Source organism: Bolinopsis microptera, chromosome 11 (assembly GCF_026151205.1).
Source record: "Bolinopsis microptera isolate Bmic1 chromosome 11, MBARI_Bmic_1.0, whole genome shotgun sequence".
NCBI classification, from domain to species: Eukaryota; Metazoa; Ctenophora; class Tentaculata; order Lobata; family Bolinopsidae; genus Bolinopsis; species Bolinopsis microptera.
In genome coordinates, this window is record NC_087082.1 from 13070628 (window position 1) to 13088160 (window position 17533).

Consider the following 17533-nt stretch of genomic DNA (forward strand, 5'->3'; position numbering starts at 1 on the left):
CTTTTTTCATGCAAGTCTGAGTATCATTGGGTCACGTGACTTACAACCAGAGGTGCTTAATAAGGTTGTTCGTAAGCAGGCACTGTCTAGTACAGTACTAATCACCGTCTGGCGTCTAGAGCTGAGTCACATGATTGCAGTAATGAGCTAATTAAACCCTGAACACGTGACCTTCATATTTCGTATTTCATAATCAGAAGATTAAATACTGCCAATTTTGCGATTATAGCCGGGGGCTAGCCCAGGGAGGTGGCCCAAAATATTTTCCGGTTTTTTATAAGTCCGCACCTACCCCTCGATACATTATTCTGTATTCTGGACTCAAGGTTTCCCCCGGTAATGCGATCTCGGAAGGCAGGCCTCCCCTTTGCAACACGAGCTCGGAAGCGGGAGCTCTCGATACAGGAGGTACGTCTCGAGAACGACTCGGACCGAAAACTTTTAAGTTAAAATTTTTCGAAGTTTTTCTGAAAACCACTTTTTTCCACGATTCAGGCTACCCTGTTCATTATTAGCCGAAAATATTTTTTCGGTTTTTCGAAGTCCCCACCTACCCCTCGATACACAATTTTGGACTCGAGGTTTCCCCTGGTAATGTGATCACGGAAGGCAGGCCTCCCCTTTGCAACACGAGCTCGGAAGCGGGAGCTCTCGATACAGGAGGTACGTCTCGAGAACGACTCGGACCGAAAAACTTCAAAGTCAAAATTTTTCAAAGTTTTTCTGAAAACCACTTTTTTCCACGATTCAGGCTACCCTGTTCATTATTAGCCGAAAATATTTTTTTGGTTTTTCGAAGTCCGCACCTACCCATCGATACACAATTCTGGACTCGAGGTTTCCCCCGGTAGTGTGATCTTGGAAGGCAGGCCTCCCCTTTGCAACACGAGCTCGGAAGCGGGAGCTCTCGATACAGGAGGTACGTCTCGAGAACGACTCGGACCGAAAAACTTCTAAGTCAAAATTTTTTTAAAGTTTTTCTTAAAACCACTTTTTTTCCACGATTCAGGCTACCCTGTTCATTATTAGCCGAAAATATTGTTTTGATTTTTTTTTCGGTAAAAAAAAACTGAAATCCGGCAAAAATCCGGCAAATTTTTTTCCAGCCGGAGCCGGAACCGGAACCGGATTTTGAAGCCGGATATCCGGCCGGAACCGGATTCAGCCGGATTTCCGGTCGGTTCCTAGTTCCCACCCATCAAAAAAATTGGATCGCTTTAATCCATAACATATCCTATTGTTGTGGAAGATCACAAGTCACTAACTCATGGGTAAAACCTTTTTACCCGGTAACAAAACAGCAAAATTGTTATTAGATTCAAGAGTGAAATCATTCTCGTTATGATCTGGACAATAATCTGGACAATATGTTCCCAGGTGATATCGTAACAATGAAACTTCAGTTTAAGTTAAGCTGCTCGCTTTTGCTCATTAAAATTCATGTTTAAACGCCAGCTATAATAATGACTACGAAGATCTTGAACTGAAAATCCAGATGGCTGATCTCTGACTGCAACTAAGCATGGTTGTTGCTAGATTACAATTGGTTGGAACAGATTGGAACAGGTCTGAAATAACTTAAATGAAAACGTTCAGAGAGTCAGAGGTAGTTCACTGCATCGGTGATGTTTAACTTCTACAAATTCCACAAATTCCATGTCGGTACGGAGAAATTTGTTGAGTTGTTGGCCATCACTGGCCTGTTTATTTACGACAAAGAGGAGACAACAAGTCAACAAATTTATTTTATTTAAACCGAGACAGTCCGCTATTCGTAATTGACTAATATGGGGATCTAGCAATTTACTATTCACATATTAGCCGATTAGGAAACCATTTTTTATGACGTATAATGCTGAGACCGAGTGCCTTATGTAATTGTATTGATAGAAGACGTGGTAAACTGTTGGTAAATGTATAATGATAGCAAATAATAATAAAATATTGTCGGTCAGTCGGGAAAACGTCAGCAAAGTTAAGTACAGATAATGGTACAGACAGGAAGTCATCTCAACGGACCTCAATCTTTAGCTCAAGTCTCTGTTGATGATACAGAACGTCATGATAGCTTGTAAAGTCATAAAGTGGACCCAGGCTTCCGATTGTTAAGCCAATTTAACGGTGCCTCAACAAGCCACCACAAACTTAGAAGACTAAAAGTAGACGTCCGACATGACATCAATGAATCATAATATATCGATATGTCTACAAACAAAGACTAAAGAAATAGCATGTTTGAAAGGTTTAATATCGATCAATACCGAAACGATAATTCCTCCAATTTAAAACTTCTTTTGCTATTGCACGTGTTCCTTAAGCTGGTACGTGTTCATTAAGCTCTTTTAAGCTGAAGCCGAAAGACCAAAGTTAATGTCTCCAAGACTAATGTTATATTAAAATCAATAAAGCTTCAGTAACTTGTATTAAGATAATATCACAATTAAACTTGTGATTGTCAACGTTTTAACGGTACAGCAACTGTAAGGGCTACAATTCATAGCTTATTTAAATAACTGGAAAGTGAAATCTGACAGTTAGAGTTACTGATCGTGCATTGAACCCCCTCACAACACACAAATAGTTAGTATAACTTGTAAGCAACAAATTGCACTGTCAGAAACAGCACGACAGATCGACGTCTGTCAGCAAGCAGCCGACCCTATTATAAATCTTAGAGTGGATAATAATATAAGATACCCTGAATATTCGATGCATGATACATGAATATATTAAACAGATTTATAACTAACTCAACTATCAGCTTAATATTGCTCTGGTTATGAGCGGACGGTAGCAAATGCGACCAAGGAAAAAAGTCCTGTCTAACGAACTCCAGAACTCTAGTAATTGATCCTGTTTTAATAGATTTAGACGGGATCGGATCACCACACTAATACCCGGCTGGTCTTGAAGGCCAGTTCAGTGTCCACAAAACTTTGAAAAAGAGTTAATGATTGCACACTCCGAGAAAAACATTAAACGCGTCACTGTAAGAATTTGATTTGTATTTATCAAGACAAATGTCTTTTTCAAGACAAGTGTCTTTAAATCAAAACAAATTTCATAAATGAAGGTGGTTGCTAAACATTAAAGTGAATTTAGAACAATGATGCGAGCTTCTTAATAACCGTTTTAATAACTTTTTATGTCGAGCCATGGTTAATCTAGTCATAAGTTTAACATGAAGTAAGATAAACGACTTTCGTTCCGAATGAAGCGTGGCCGTGGTGGCTAATAATTAAAGTGAAGTTAGAGCAATCGTGCGAGCTTCACTCAACTAATTTCTTAAAAACCGTTTTAATAACTCTTAGCTTTTGTCGACTGTCGAGCCATGGTTAATGTAGTCATAAGTTCAACACGTATCTAGATAGTCAAACCGACGCGAAACCCTATTTCTTAGTAATTTATTGATGAAGATAGCAAGCTTGACTGGCGGTCCTTTACTTTAAATACTGTTATGAAACATCGGTCATCAATAAGTTTTCTTACGAATGACCCCCAGGCCTTTTGCTTACCACTGACATGACCCCCATGCCAGGGCTCTTAATCATGCAGGGCCTAGTTAATTAGATTTCTTCTTCGAGATAAACTAGTGAAATATCTAGAATAGCAAGATCAAAACATTGTAATTATCTGCGACAAGACAAAAACTTGGGTAAAATATTTAGCAGCTTAAAAAAGCCAAGTCGGTGGTAAAGTAACGTCGCTAGAAATTTTACGTACAAACTGTGACAAGACGCAACTGGTACAAATTGAAATAGTCCGAAGTTCAGAAAAATGCCAGTATTACTTGCAGTGTAATAATTACACGATACACACTCAAATGGATATATTACTGACAAATATGTTCCATTTTCAGTAGCTGAGGAATTAACACTAGACATTTTAAAATTTGCGAATTTCAATCCGTTAGAAAAATGGCTGATACGCGGAGCCATATTTCCGGGTTGGTTTGGGGTCTGACTAAGAGCTCTCCTACGGTTAATAAGCTAATAATATTAGTAAATAATACTACTTCTACAAGGTACTAAACTACTACTGCTATTGTTCCATCCCACGGTTCTTTGCTATCATTGTTTCTATGTGGGAGTTCTCATGATGGCTTAAAGAAGTTGGATAATTCACACTTCCAAACCTTATGTTGACTCGCCTTTCCTACAGAAATAAAAATAAAACAAAAAATAATAATCCCACGGTGAAGTTAGTGATATAACTCTCTAGACCGTCTGGACTCGACCAATCACAATCCTCCAAACTACCAGCGTGGACAACATATTCCCAGACCTCCTAGTACTTCATCGCTTCTTCAGGTTGTGCATGATTGCACTTTTTATCGTATTAATTAAGGAGGACAGTCCAGGAAAATATTTCATATTACAAATGACACAGCTCATCATTAAGAGCTTCTGAGACAAATCAAATTTAAAATGGTTTAAAATTCTGTTGCCTGATCTGAGGCCTACGACTCTAAAGAGGATTTGTTTGTACTAGACAACTCGACGACCTTTCATATGAGGGATTGATAAAAACATGATAAATTTAGGAGAACTGTGAGAACATTGAATGAGTATTTGCACCTTCCCTCGAAAAAAATTGCAATCAAATTAGATGATGAGAATGCATGGTCATGGCAGTGCTACTGTAAATAGAAAAGTTGTGGTAAACGACAATACCTTATATTGGCTATTGGAATGAATTGAGGCAACTCCCTCCGCCATAGTTGTTAGCTTTTTATTAGTACAATGCTCTCTTTGAATTTTATAGCTCGCTTCAGCAAGCAGGATATATCATTCTTCAAATTAATTATTGTAACACCTAGCAGACTAGCACTATCAGAATGAAGATGCTTTAACAAGCGCAGAAAAATGCTGAAACATAAAAGTCTGATAACTTTAGATTGAAACGTATCCAATTGCCAACGCCGAATGAGATTCTTGACACTCATTCTTCAGGTTAACAATATGTGGGGTTCACAATAACTGCGCGACCTGGTCGTGACCTGCTTCGTGACCTGGTCGTGACCTGGTCGTGATCTGCTTCGTGACCAATACCAGGCCATACTCATTAAAACCACCATAACAATGCATTTAACATAAAAATAACAAGTTAGCATCAATCGCATATACCCGCTAGATGCTAGCACTGATGCATGCAAATACCCCCGCAAAATGTAGCACCCCTGCAAAATGTAGAAATATGTCAAATGGTATGGACGCGATCAAGGACACAACAGGAACCCTCTAATTAATTGCTGATCTTTAGCAGCCCTTCTGCTATTGAGCTATTGGTCAAACGGTGTGCTATTTGTTATACTAATTACTTCAAAAGAAGAAGAGGAGTTATTAGTGGTGCAGCAGGTTGTGGTCCTACAACTAATAATATAATATAGTTTCTGTTTTGAAATTTTCGATACTTTAAGAGGAGAACTGTGCGTGACCTCAAATAGGAATCTACTATTTTCAGTTATCAGAATCATCGTAATGTTAGAATGCAAATCTCCGATGAAAAGCATGAACGTACAACTTGTATCAAACTTTAATCTCAGGACCAATTAAAATTCATACCCAACGAAAATTTTCCTCAGTTAAGTGTAAATAGTCTTGTTAAGTAAATTTCAGTAAAACTAGGTTAATAAGGTCATGGAATTGGGTATTGATCAATGTCGAGATCTAACTGGCCCGTTGATAAATTGAAGCAGGATTAACAGGGCTGAACTTTGGTGTTTCACCGCAGCTACACATCTTACTATATATAAAGCGAGACGATATATATATATATTTATTTATCCGTGCCATTTAAATAATAATTACCTATTTAATTTGCGTTTTTGACACCACTTGGGGGTCCAAATTTTGGCTCTAAAATTCCTATTCCTTGGCCAATTTTTTATTTTTTCATGCTGATTTGAAGGCCATTAAAGCATTTGACCTAGTCAAAAAAGTTTCAGTAGTATATCTTTTACGGTTTTTGCGGAAAGTCCCGTTAAAGTTGATACCGTGGTGTCAGTAAAATGGTACGGATAAATAATAAATATATATCGTCTCGCTTTATATATAGTAAGATATAATGTAGTATAACAATTGTCACATGGGACGAATTATTCTGTAGCCGCTGAAATGCAACAAAATATAAGTTTATAGTGTGGTTGATGCACGAATCTCCTTCATAAAGTTTTGAGGAAGCTCAACTTCTAGAAAGACCATGTACATTGAACATCAGCTCTTCTCTATAATTCCATCCGTATCATGATATTGGGTGCAAAATTGAAAAGTCATTGGAACAACTAAAAAGGAACCTTGCAAGGCGACAGAATATCTGTTAAAACCGGGGTATTAGAAATCTACTCATCTAGCACAAAAAATCGGTCATCAGGTGATCAGAACTATAGCATGTACGTCGTACATCAAATATCTTAAACAATAATCTCAGAATGTGTGTGTGTCTGATCGTCTGTGCGTGTGTAATTTCCGGTCGGTTATATAGTTAAAAAACGGTAAGAGTTACGAGACTGGTTTTTTTCGGTATAGTGTCGACAAAACTCGGCCGCGTTGGTATGTGGTTTAATTGATGGTTTTGTACCACAAATGTTACATAAAAAGATAAAATGGCTTGAGCAGATTAATCAAGAAAACGGTAAGAGTTACGGGGCTCGCTCTCTCTCTCTCTCTCTCTCTCATTACTGCATAATATTATGTAGCGTTGTTATATATTACACGGTCATGTAATACTATAAACTCATTAGGGGAGGGAGAGCTCAAACGATCTGTTTGGACTGTAGAGAGAGTTTATACTTTCATACGACAATGTAATGCATGTTCACAAATATGATGGGCGGGTGTGGTGTTAAGGGTTAATTTCTATTGATTATTGTTTAAGATACTATTGTTTAAGACACCATTGGATACGTGAGCGCACTCCGAATAGAATTGCTCACTTAATGCGGGTTTTGATTCAACGGGTAATTACTCCTACCCTTTTTAACTGCGGCAGTGAAATCCCGGCCGAAGGCCGGGTTACACTAGTAACTCTATAAATGTACAGCATACTCAACAAGTAGATAACCCTTCTTATAATACACGTACTCTCCAGTAATTTGAAGTCAACAACATGAACTTCAAACAGAAAACCACACCCACAATCCAATCAGCCATGACTAGAAACTGATCACCTTACAAAGCTAGCTAACAACCACAAAGACTAACGAACAATTACGCAAAACCTGCGTGTTCCCATCAAATGAGGTGCCAGCCAGACTGTTTCCATGGTAACATGACCAAACTATGAAAGTATAAACTGCTCGCTGTAAACGTTCAAATGCACCTTACTGGCAAGTCTGATCAGTGATCGTGAATCGTGATTGTGCTAGAATTAGAACTGATCATTGGTTACCCGTGTGTGCGGTAGAGAAATGATCAGTTGACGACACAAGTTGAGAAGTTAAAGGACGGTGAGCTAGCTTGGAGATGTGTATTGTGTATTCACGTGGTATTAACACCTCGTGACCGCGAAAACGGGGGTTATATAATATAATATATTGTATTATCATCATGTTCTACTACAACTCCTCTTGCGATGGGTGTCTTAGTTATGTTGTGTTCCTTTTGTTTAATAATGGCTGGATTAGGAGGAGGCGGGGAGTTGTTTATAACTGAGGGGCAGGCTGTCGTGAGGTGTGTGGGGCCGGAACTGGGGGTGAAATTGGGAACTTTGTGACGACATTACCCACAAATAGTATTAGTCCAGCCTAAATAGTGTGGTAAATAGTGGATGACGAGTGGTGATAATGAAGTTTTGTAGCAGGATAATATCTCTGATATTATGTAAAGTTGTGACGGAAGGGTTCAGACAGGGCGGGATCCAGGCATTGTTAGTAGTACCTGGGTTTAGTCTGACACAAGGATCTATCATAATAGTAGTATTACTCAATACTCATAATATCTGGAAGGCTAGTGGTGGAAAATGGATATAGAGCCCGGAACTTAAACTCACTAGAAATCACTGTGAAAATGTGCAAATTAATTAAAATCTCCCTTGTGAGTTGTGCAAATGTGGTGTGGAGATGCGTAAATTATTCGAAAGCGAAGATTAAAGGTTGCAATTACCGATAGATTATCTATAATTAATTGAACGGTATATTAAATTATCACGACGTATCATTAGTGATCTAGTAAACGTCTGTTCCTCTCCTCTTGTGAACTTTTAATGAGAGATCTTCAAGTGGTCTTTACTAAGTTATTACTTATTAGCCTCAATACAAGGACTGTGAAACTTGACGTATCATAAAAAATTGAGGTATCATGACTTAAAGGTATCATGACTTAAAGGTATCATGACTAAAACTTGCCTTATCATGCCTTATCAAGTTTTAGAATTAGAAAAGTCTCTGTTTTCGCCATCATACTTGATCTCATCAAACGCTAAAAATATTAAAATATTGATGGTGTAAACTGTAAAGCGTCCCGATCCTTGGGTTAGTAAAGACATTATCTGTTACGCAGTATTATCAAAACTTCTAAACAACTCTAATCCTCTAATCTGAAATGAAATTTATACAAAATGAAAGTTAAAATATCGTTCATCGACTCATCTGTGTCATTATTTATAGTTACTTAGCTGTTTAATACTTGACTATTTGTCTAATCAACGTCTAATAATTAAAGTCTAATTGAGCCGGAGGATTGATGTATTCATTAGCATATTAACTGTTTACTAAGTTACTACTAGACTGTACAAGGTATTGAAATTTGCACAAAAAGTTCCAATTGAGACGAAATCACAAGAAAATCTATGCGAACATTGTCTAAAATAAACTTTCTGAGCCCTCACTTCACAAGTCTTGTAGTACCGGATGTTGTATGGTTTTTCGGTGATTATAATAATAAAATCATTAAGTTAAATTAATACTTATAACATCTGCAGTGCCCACCAGACTAGACCTAATTAAATAACAAAAAGAGATCCTGGTTCAAGTGAATAAGATACTACAGATCTGACACAGAGTTGTGATTTGTGGAGGTCTCCCCCTCCCTCTCTCTAGCCAGCATCATGTTGACGAAAACAGTTGGACGTATGACCAACTGTGCATTATATACTATTACTAATATAACGCTCATTTGATGATGAATTTCACCACTTATCTCCCGATCTAAAGAAAGCAAAAAGTAATCAAATTTTCATCTGTATGTCGAACAACAGCGCGCTGATCCCCTGAGCTGAACGCTGATTAATTGCTTGCTCTCAAAGTAGGTAGCTAAGTTCAACAACAGAGGCTGCATTAAAATGCGTGATATGACCTGCATATTATATAACACGACCGGCGGCACTGTGGAAATGTTTACTAAATACTAATGCTTTTAACAGCACTGTTAACTATACAGTAATTTTTATCGTATTACCATAATTACGATTCGATGCTCACTCTTGTCAGATATGTCGAAATAAAAGAGCCAATTAGCCAATAAGGGCACTTCCGTTAAATAGCAGGTAAAACAATTCAGAAATAATTGGTCAAAGATTAACTGTGGCAAAGAATTTAGGGCCTATTGACAGCAAATAGTGGAATATAGCCGGAAGCCTGAATGAGGCTTGAATGACAGTTGGTATTTCCAATGACTGCATGTATTAGAACAAGATAATAGACAATTATTACTCATTTAGACTTCTTTAAAGTCTCAGTGATTGTATATTTCAACAAATAGCATTTAATAGATATTTAACGTGAATTGTGTGCATGAACCGGTTCACCCATGCTCGGCACACGGTCCATGCACACAACGTCCACGCACGGTCGTGTGCCGACCGTGCACGGTGCATCGGGCCATTACCAAGTTGCCAAATACTCAATTAAACAATTTATCGAAAGATCGAAGAGAGTAATTTGTATGCCAATGCCTAAAATTTCCATAGTTCTATACATTTGTTGTAGAGTTCTAGTATCTAATATTTTAGTTACAAACTAGTACCTCGGTATTAAAGTGGACGTTCGCGTTATGTCGACAAACAATAAATATTGTACATACCTGCTCAGTATGCACTTCAAATGTCGACCGAATGTTTATTCTCACTCGTAAATCAATAAACTTGAGCCGATCAAATCTGAACGACTGCCTAAAATTTGTAACAGCGCTATTGTCAAGGCGAGACAAAAACAAGACTTAATCTAAATAAACAATTTCCTGACAAGTAGCGTTGTTTAAAAAACGAGAGCGTTTAAATAACAGATTCGAGCAGAAATGACTAAAACAGAGGAAAGAACAGGGGAGAGAAATGAATATATAATTACATCATACCTGTCAGGTCACACATGCCATCCCTTTAGAACTGTCGGCATCGACTGCTTTAAAAGTTATGAGGGCTGTTCTAAGTTGGGACATGATGTGATCACTTGATATTCACATATTTAATGTTAGTTTTCACTGGTAACTGTAAACTGGGAAAAATGGAAATTAGGCTAATGTGAACTTAAATGATATGTACGAGTGCTTGGTGTACGTTTATAAAAACTTTAATTACACCGACATTCTTTAAGCAAACTTCCTTATTATATAATTAATGATAACCCTTTCAGAAGAACCAAAGCTCGTTCCAATTAGACATCAAGAGTTTGATATCAGACGAGATATTCCATGACGAAGAGCTACAACAGGTCAGCAAAATTAATACTTGATAATATTTACTCACTGTATAACTATTGTGAACTTTGCAAGCATTAAATATATTATAAGAATTAAATATTATTGGATACGTCTTGTAAAGTTTGTAATTTCTGAGTTTAATATCAGTTTTTAAGATTTTAAATTTTTAAGATCAAAATTCCCTCGAAATTGAATTTTTAGTTGTTTCTGATAGAAGGGAGTGATATCTATCAGATGCTTTTGGTCCCATGGAAAAATATTATTCCTAGCCAAAATTATTATCGGTCAAAGGTCAGCACTTAAGTGTAGTTGTATTGCGCAAGCGATTTTCAATCACGTGTCCTGAAAATCGAGTCTAAAATCTTCTCCTACATTTTTTGAGCAATCACCTTGAAAAGTTGAAACTTTCAGGATATGTTCTAAGGACCATTTAGAAGATTCCATTCGATCAGAATTTTAAGATAGGCCTTTAGTTAGGGCAAGAGTTGATTTTTCTGTGAACAAATTCGTAACAAAGGTTTGTCTACTGGAATGTGTTGTCCATAGTCCCAGGAACCACAAAAAAAAACCGTCCAGCTGAAACTTTTGGGCAAAAATTTGTATAGTCATTTTTCTCCAGGAACCCATACGCCCCACCCCTAATATTGGTTATTCGGCTCCCGAAGGTCTTGAGATCTCCATAGGGGGTGCAAAATGACCGCAATGGCCACATTATGGCAGGCGAATGATAGTTTCAGAACAATTGGAGCTTTATTTTTCGAAATAAATGGAATTTTCGAAATTTTTCTCAATTTTATTGAAATTTCGAAAAAAAATACACCAAATTATTTTTAACGCTTATTTCAAATCTTACTCGGGAAATAACTTCAATTTACAAATATCAAGGTTAACTAACAAACAACAGATTATTGACCAACCCCCAGACAGCTCTTCGACGGTACATACTACTCTGGTTGAATGTCTTAAGTTATCCTACAGTGAGCCGATGATAATCACATTCGATTTTCCATTGTGGATTAAGGCCACCCGAATAGTACTGGAAACTGGGATGCCTATTGTGGTCAGGGTTGGGGGCTTCCACACTCTCACGAGTTTTCTTGGCTGCATAGGCTATATAATGGCAGACTCGGGTTTAGAGGAGCTCATCAAACTCGTGTATCCTGGAGACGTCACGCATATATCGGATGGAGGATCTTACTATAAAGCGTTGAGAGCCCACTTTCTGATCGACGCCGCTCTTTGTTGTTTCATTATAGAGGAAGAAGTTTACGACGATGAACTAGTAGACTTGGAAGGTTACATCAACAAATGTGTGAACGAAAATCTAGGTGTTAACTTTAAGACTAAATCTATTCAGGATCTATCAGAGAAAATAACTCTGCTTCTAAAGAACCTGTTTTCCAACAGTAGAACAGCAGCTCTATGGGTTACTTACCACAACATGATAACACTAGTAAAGGACTTCATAAGAGCAGAGAGGTTGCACGACTACAATATGCATTTATCAGCAGTAGCTTTGAAGCTGCCCTACTTCGCAGCAGCTGGGAGGGGACAGTATGCAAAAGCTTTAAGACTCATGTATTTGGAGCAGGATGTTATTTTTAAAGTCAAGTATGGGGCGTTTTTAAAGACCTTTAAAGTAACTGGGCTTCACACGGTTTGTTACAACGACCACGAGTGGGCCGGGGTGTGGACTGACCTCTCCATAGAGGGCAGCTAAATCTAGTGGTGGATTAACAAGTGGAAGGATGAGTAATCGTGAGTCCGCTCACAAGTTATGGGTGGCCACCCTGAATCAGATGGCTTTAATAAATCAGTCTTTTGGAGATTCATTAGCTAATTCATCGAAGCGAGGAGTACCAACTAAAGCTGCCATCCACTCAGATCTTACCAAGTCATCAATCAAGAAAAACTGTGATGTATTTGGAAAATTATTAACTTGGTTTAAAGTTACTGTCGACTTTACAGAGTCCGAAGATAAGACTAAGTTAATATCTTTTTCGACTGGTCTTATATCACAGCCTGGGAACGATGAGGTGAATCCCGAGGAATGTTTGGCCGTTGGGGCTGTCCTTCAACATGAGCTAGATGGGTTGACATTCATCGATAAGATAAGTATCAAAGGTAAAGCAAAGAACTTGACACAACTAAGAAAGCAGGTTAAAGTGAATAATAAAAGCGTTGCAGTCGATCCGTTGAAGTGTTTTAACCGTCTAGTCTTGGTTGCTGATAGAGAGACTTCAATAGAGGAATGCCTAACATACGAGTTAACTGTGATGCCGATGAGCTTATTTGATCAATATCAGATGATGAGGAAATCTAATAAGGCTGCTCTTGGTATTTATAAACCAATCTACACTTAAATCTTGCAGCTTCACGATCCCACTAGTCATTGATGGAGGTTGGCTAATTCACCAACTAAGCTCATTTAAAGGGTGTGACAATTATGGTGAGGTAGCAATGGAGTTCTTGAAGCTTATCCCTAAAAATCGGGATGTTACTGTGATTTTTGATGGATATGAGCCTTCTACTAAAGATCACGAGCACAAGAGGAGAGTAAAAGCGTTCTGTGCTAATATTGCTGTAAAGAAATCCACCTTTTGTACTGTCACCAAAACAACATTTCTGAGCAACAACAATAACAAAAAAGAACTGATCGACCTTATCTCAAGCATTTTTACTGTAAATGGTATTGAAGTGATCAGAGCTTGTAACGATGCTGATACTTTAATTGCAAAGAAAAGATTGGTAATGTCATTCCTTGGTGATGTTGAATTGAAGGCAGAGGATACCGATATAGTTCAAGTCTATTAGTACATCATTTCAACAGTGACCATCACAATGATATTTATCTAACAACGAAGAAGGGTACATATTCAATCAAAGAAATATCAAGTCATCTAGATCATAAAGAAAAGGAGATACTTCTTCTAATTCATAGTATTTCAGGTTGTGATAGCGTCAGTGGAGTGCAATGTTTGGTTTTAGCAAGGTTAAAGTGCTAAAGAAAGCTCTCGCCTTTGATGAGCAAGGTCAGTTGGCAACATTACTTTCGGTGAGAGAATCAAAAGAAAAGATTATTGAGGCAGGCCTCTGTTTCTTGCAGTACATTTATGGTGACAAAAAAAGACTCTTTCTGCTTTGAGATTCCTAGCATACAATAGGATGGTAGCGAAAAAGAGTCTCAATCCGAATAGGCTACCTCCAATAATAGCTTCAGCAACGGAGCACATCCTTAGAGCTTACTTACAGTACCATAACTGGGTCATGCTTAACGCTGACAGTCTGAATCCCCTTGACTACGGCTGGAAATTGGCTTCTGGTGGCACTTACGAACCAGTTGCAACAAAAGCTATAATTGCTCCAGAGTCTATTTTGAACCTTATATGTTGTAACTGTTCTGTCGATGTGGAACAGGCCTGTTTGACTTTCAGATGTTCATGTAGGAAATATGGCTTCAATTGTTTGCCAGCTTGTGGACGATGCCATGGTATGAACTGCACAAACATTAGACATGATGAACCTGAAGAACAAGCGAATTTTGATTAATATTAACTGTGTATTAATATTTGTCATGGTATTTACTGAGAATACACATTTTAGATTAACTGTATTTGTTATTTGTAGATGAGTTTTTAAATAGATTTGAAATAAGCGTTAAAAATAATTTGGTGTATTTTTTTTCAAAATTTCAATAAAATTGAGAAAAATTTCGAAAAATTCCATTTATTTCGAAAAATAAAGCTCCAATCGTTCTGAAACTATCATTCGCCTGCCATAATGTGGCCATTGCGGTCATTTTGCACCCCCTATGGAGATCTCAAGACCTTCGGGAGCCGAATAACCAATATTAGGGGTGGGGCGTATGGGTTTCTGGAGAAAAATGACTATAAAAATTTTTGCCCAAAAGTTTCAGCTGGACGGTTTTTTTTGGTGGTTCCAGGGACTATGGACAACACATTCCTGTAGACAAACCTTTGTTACGAATTTGTTCACAGATTGACCCATAAACAGCAATTCTTGCCCTAACTACTTAGAAAATTTTTTATTCGATTTTGAAAATCTTGGACCTCGTTTTTTGACGATTTTTCCAGGTCCAAGATTTTCAAAATCGAATTAAAAATTTTCTAAGGCCTATCTTAAAATTCTGATCGAATGGAATCTTCTAAATGGTCCTTAGAACATATCCTGAAAGTTTCAAGGTGATTGCTCAAAAAATGTAGGAGAAGATAGAATTTTAGACTCGATTTTCAGGGCGCACGATTGAAAATCGCTCGCGCCATACAATTACACATGAACGCTGACCTTTGACCGGCAATAAATTCGGCTAGGAACAATATTTTTCCATGGGACCTAAAAGCAGCAGATAGATATCACTCCCCTCTATGAGAAACAACTATAAAATCAATTTCGAGAGAAATTTCATAAAGACCCCCCCCCCCCCCCCCCCCCCTGCCCCCTTAGCAACTTATCTTGCCACGAGTATCGCCAGTGCTGAAAAGCAACACGATGGGAGTCTGTAGAGTAAGAAATGAAAAAACTACTTTAACAATCTTATTTTATCTGAAGGCCCTCGACCGTTTCATTAGTGATAAAGTAATAACGCTCTCGCATATTATGATGATATCAACCATTCGATACCTCGATGGTCTTCTAATCCGATTGCTTTCAAATACCCTGAAAAATATGTACTTAAAGCTAGAAAAGGAAATGCTCCATTTCGTACATATTGAAGCGAATACGTTTAAAAAGGCGCAAGAAACGCTTTTAACTTGCCAATGACTGGTTTAATCCTGAATCCGAAACTGAGCTTTTATTTGTGATTATTACCATGAAGTCATACCACTGACCGGAGACAAAGGCAGTATCCAAGAAGCCTTGCCCCGATTAAGGAGAAGGAGCAAAGTTAAAATTTTCTCTGGCGTCAGAAGCGGTCATATTCATAGGGTCGTATGCGGAGCTGAATATACGGTATATATAGGTCAACATGAACATTGAACATGTCAATTAATGTTAGTCGAAACTAACTGCATCCAAACTACACGATATCTGCTTACCATCACGTCATAAGTAGTCCGCGGACTGGGTTGGCTTTCTTGGATACTGTCGAGACAAAATTATAATTCTTAGTGGGTAAAGTCAGTCGGAAATTGGTTAATTTTATATTAAGATTTCAGCTCTGGAACTTATAGCATGAAAAGTCAAATGTTTTCCCTCTAATCGGCTAGTGTAATACCTGCAACTGACAATAGCACTAAACCGTCTATGATATAAAAAGCGATTCTCCAGAAGAAATAAATTTCTTGAATTTCGTATAACTAATTTTACCAAAATACTTCTATTCATAAACCGCGAGTGAAAGGATAATTATTCTAATTAATATTTTATGTCGTCATAATTAAAAGCTGGCACAACCACCAGCTGTATCACGCAGAAAATACCTCGTACAACACAGGTACTGCTACGTCACAACATTTCACAGCTGAGTGAAATGTGACGAACAACAAAAAACAACAAAATTAGGATTCATTAGCACTCTTATATATTTCAGTATGAAATGAAATGAAATAATGTGCTTGTATACCGCCCAAATGATTAGCAACTTACACAATTGTACTAACCACGTCAGAGCGGTTCTAAAGGGTGAAAGATGCATTATAGACTTTAACTTAGTTATCCGTAACTTGAAAATTGAATGAACAATGAAATGGAGTTACATTTCGTAATGCTGTAATGCAGTCGATTTGTAAGTTTTGCTATCAGCGGATAAGTTTTTAGCTAAATATGTTCCTGATAGAGTGACAAGCTAATAGTGTAAATCTAAACAACAGCTGTTTCCACAATATTAGGTGTATATTGGATGAGTCCCGCCCTATTTGATCGTTCAACCAAACCTATGAAAACAGAGGTAACGCAATATCTTATCACTTCTTCTCCTATAGCCATATAAATCCAATAATAAAAAATAATAGTACAATCCACGTTAGGAACAGGTACGGATGTACTAATATCTGTCAAAAAACTAACCCATAAATAGGCCACTTAATCCACCAACCCACATGAAACCTGATCATTTGAACTGTGAGATTAGCCGTTTCAGATATCACAATTTCAAGTTGTTTCTGGTGATGTGATTCCATTTCTTTCAGTAAACGAGGCTCTGCAAGTTTGGCAACAATACGGTAATCAAGCGCATCCGATTCTTTCTTCATAGAGTTTTCGTTGACAATCGGCTATTGTTGGAATATATTTTCATCCTGGTAGTTCATATTGATTGGATTCTTTCGAGACTTCTTACCCTTCTTTGGCGTATGTGGTGCATTTTTCTTTATTACTATTAAGTATTAGGTGCTTCATTCTTTCGTTCACCTTCAGTCTCTCGGACAGGTAAGAAAATACTGCCTTGCTGCAAACTACAAACAACAACCTTTCTTCTTCGGTGAAAGACGTCTTCTTAGCATCATGCACTAGTTCATCCCTAACCTCAATTATTCTCTTAAGTATCATATGTTTCACTGACTGATTTAATGTGAATGCTTTAAGCAGAGTCCCCAACGAAGCGTCATCTTCTAATTTTCGGTTAAGAAAATGTCTTCACGTAAACAATATTCAAAATATTTTGTAACAGAGATTGTTTGTTCTGCATCATTGTTCATATTTTCAAAGATAGGCGGTTCTTCTATTCCCATCATTGCAAGACTGAGATCTTCAGATCTCGGGGGAGGCAACAATCTAAAAAGCGATGCAAGCAAAAGGTCTTTATATCAAGGAAAGAATTTCTCTAGTAGAAACAAACAATATACAGGGTGGGCCTCAAAAGTCTACCCATCCTTATCTCTTAAAATTGTAACAGCTCGCTGAGATCTCACTAATTATTTTATTTCAGAATGGAAAAGCGC

At 37.6% G+C, this 17533-nt stretch overlaps 1 protein-coding gene across 2 annotated transcripts in view; it reads left to right on the top strand.

Moving 5' to 3' along the window:
* LOC134823763 (radial spoke head 10 homolog B-like) overlaps window positions 1-17533 on the top strand; it is a 50014-nt gene that overhangs the window by 13223 nt on the left and 19258 nt on the right. For both annotated transcript variants that reach the window (XM_063835316.1, XM_063835317.1), the window contains exon 9: window positions 10568-10645. In XM_063835316.1, the coding sequence (XP_063691386.1) occupies window positions 10568-10645 (78 nt within the window). The remainder of the gene's footprint in view (window positions 1-10567; window positions 10646-17533) is intronic.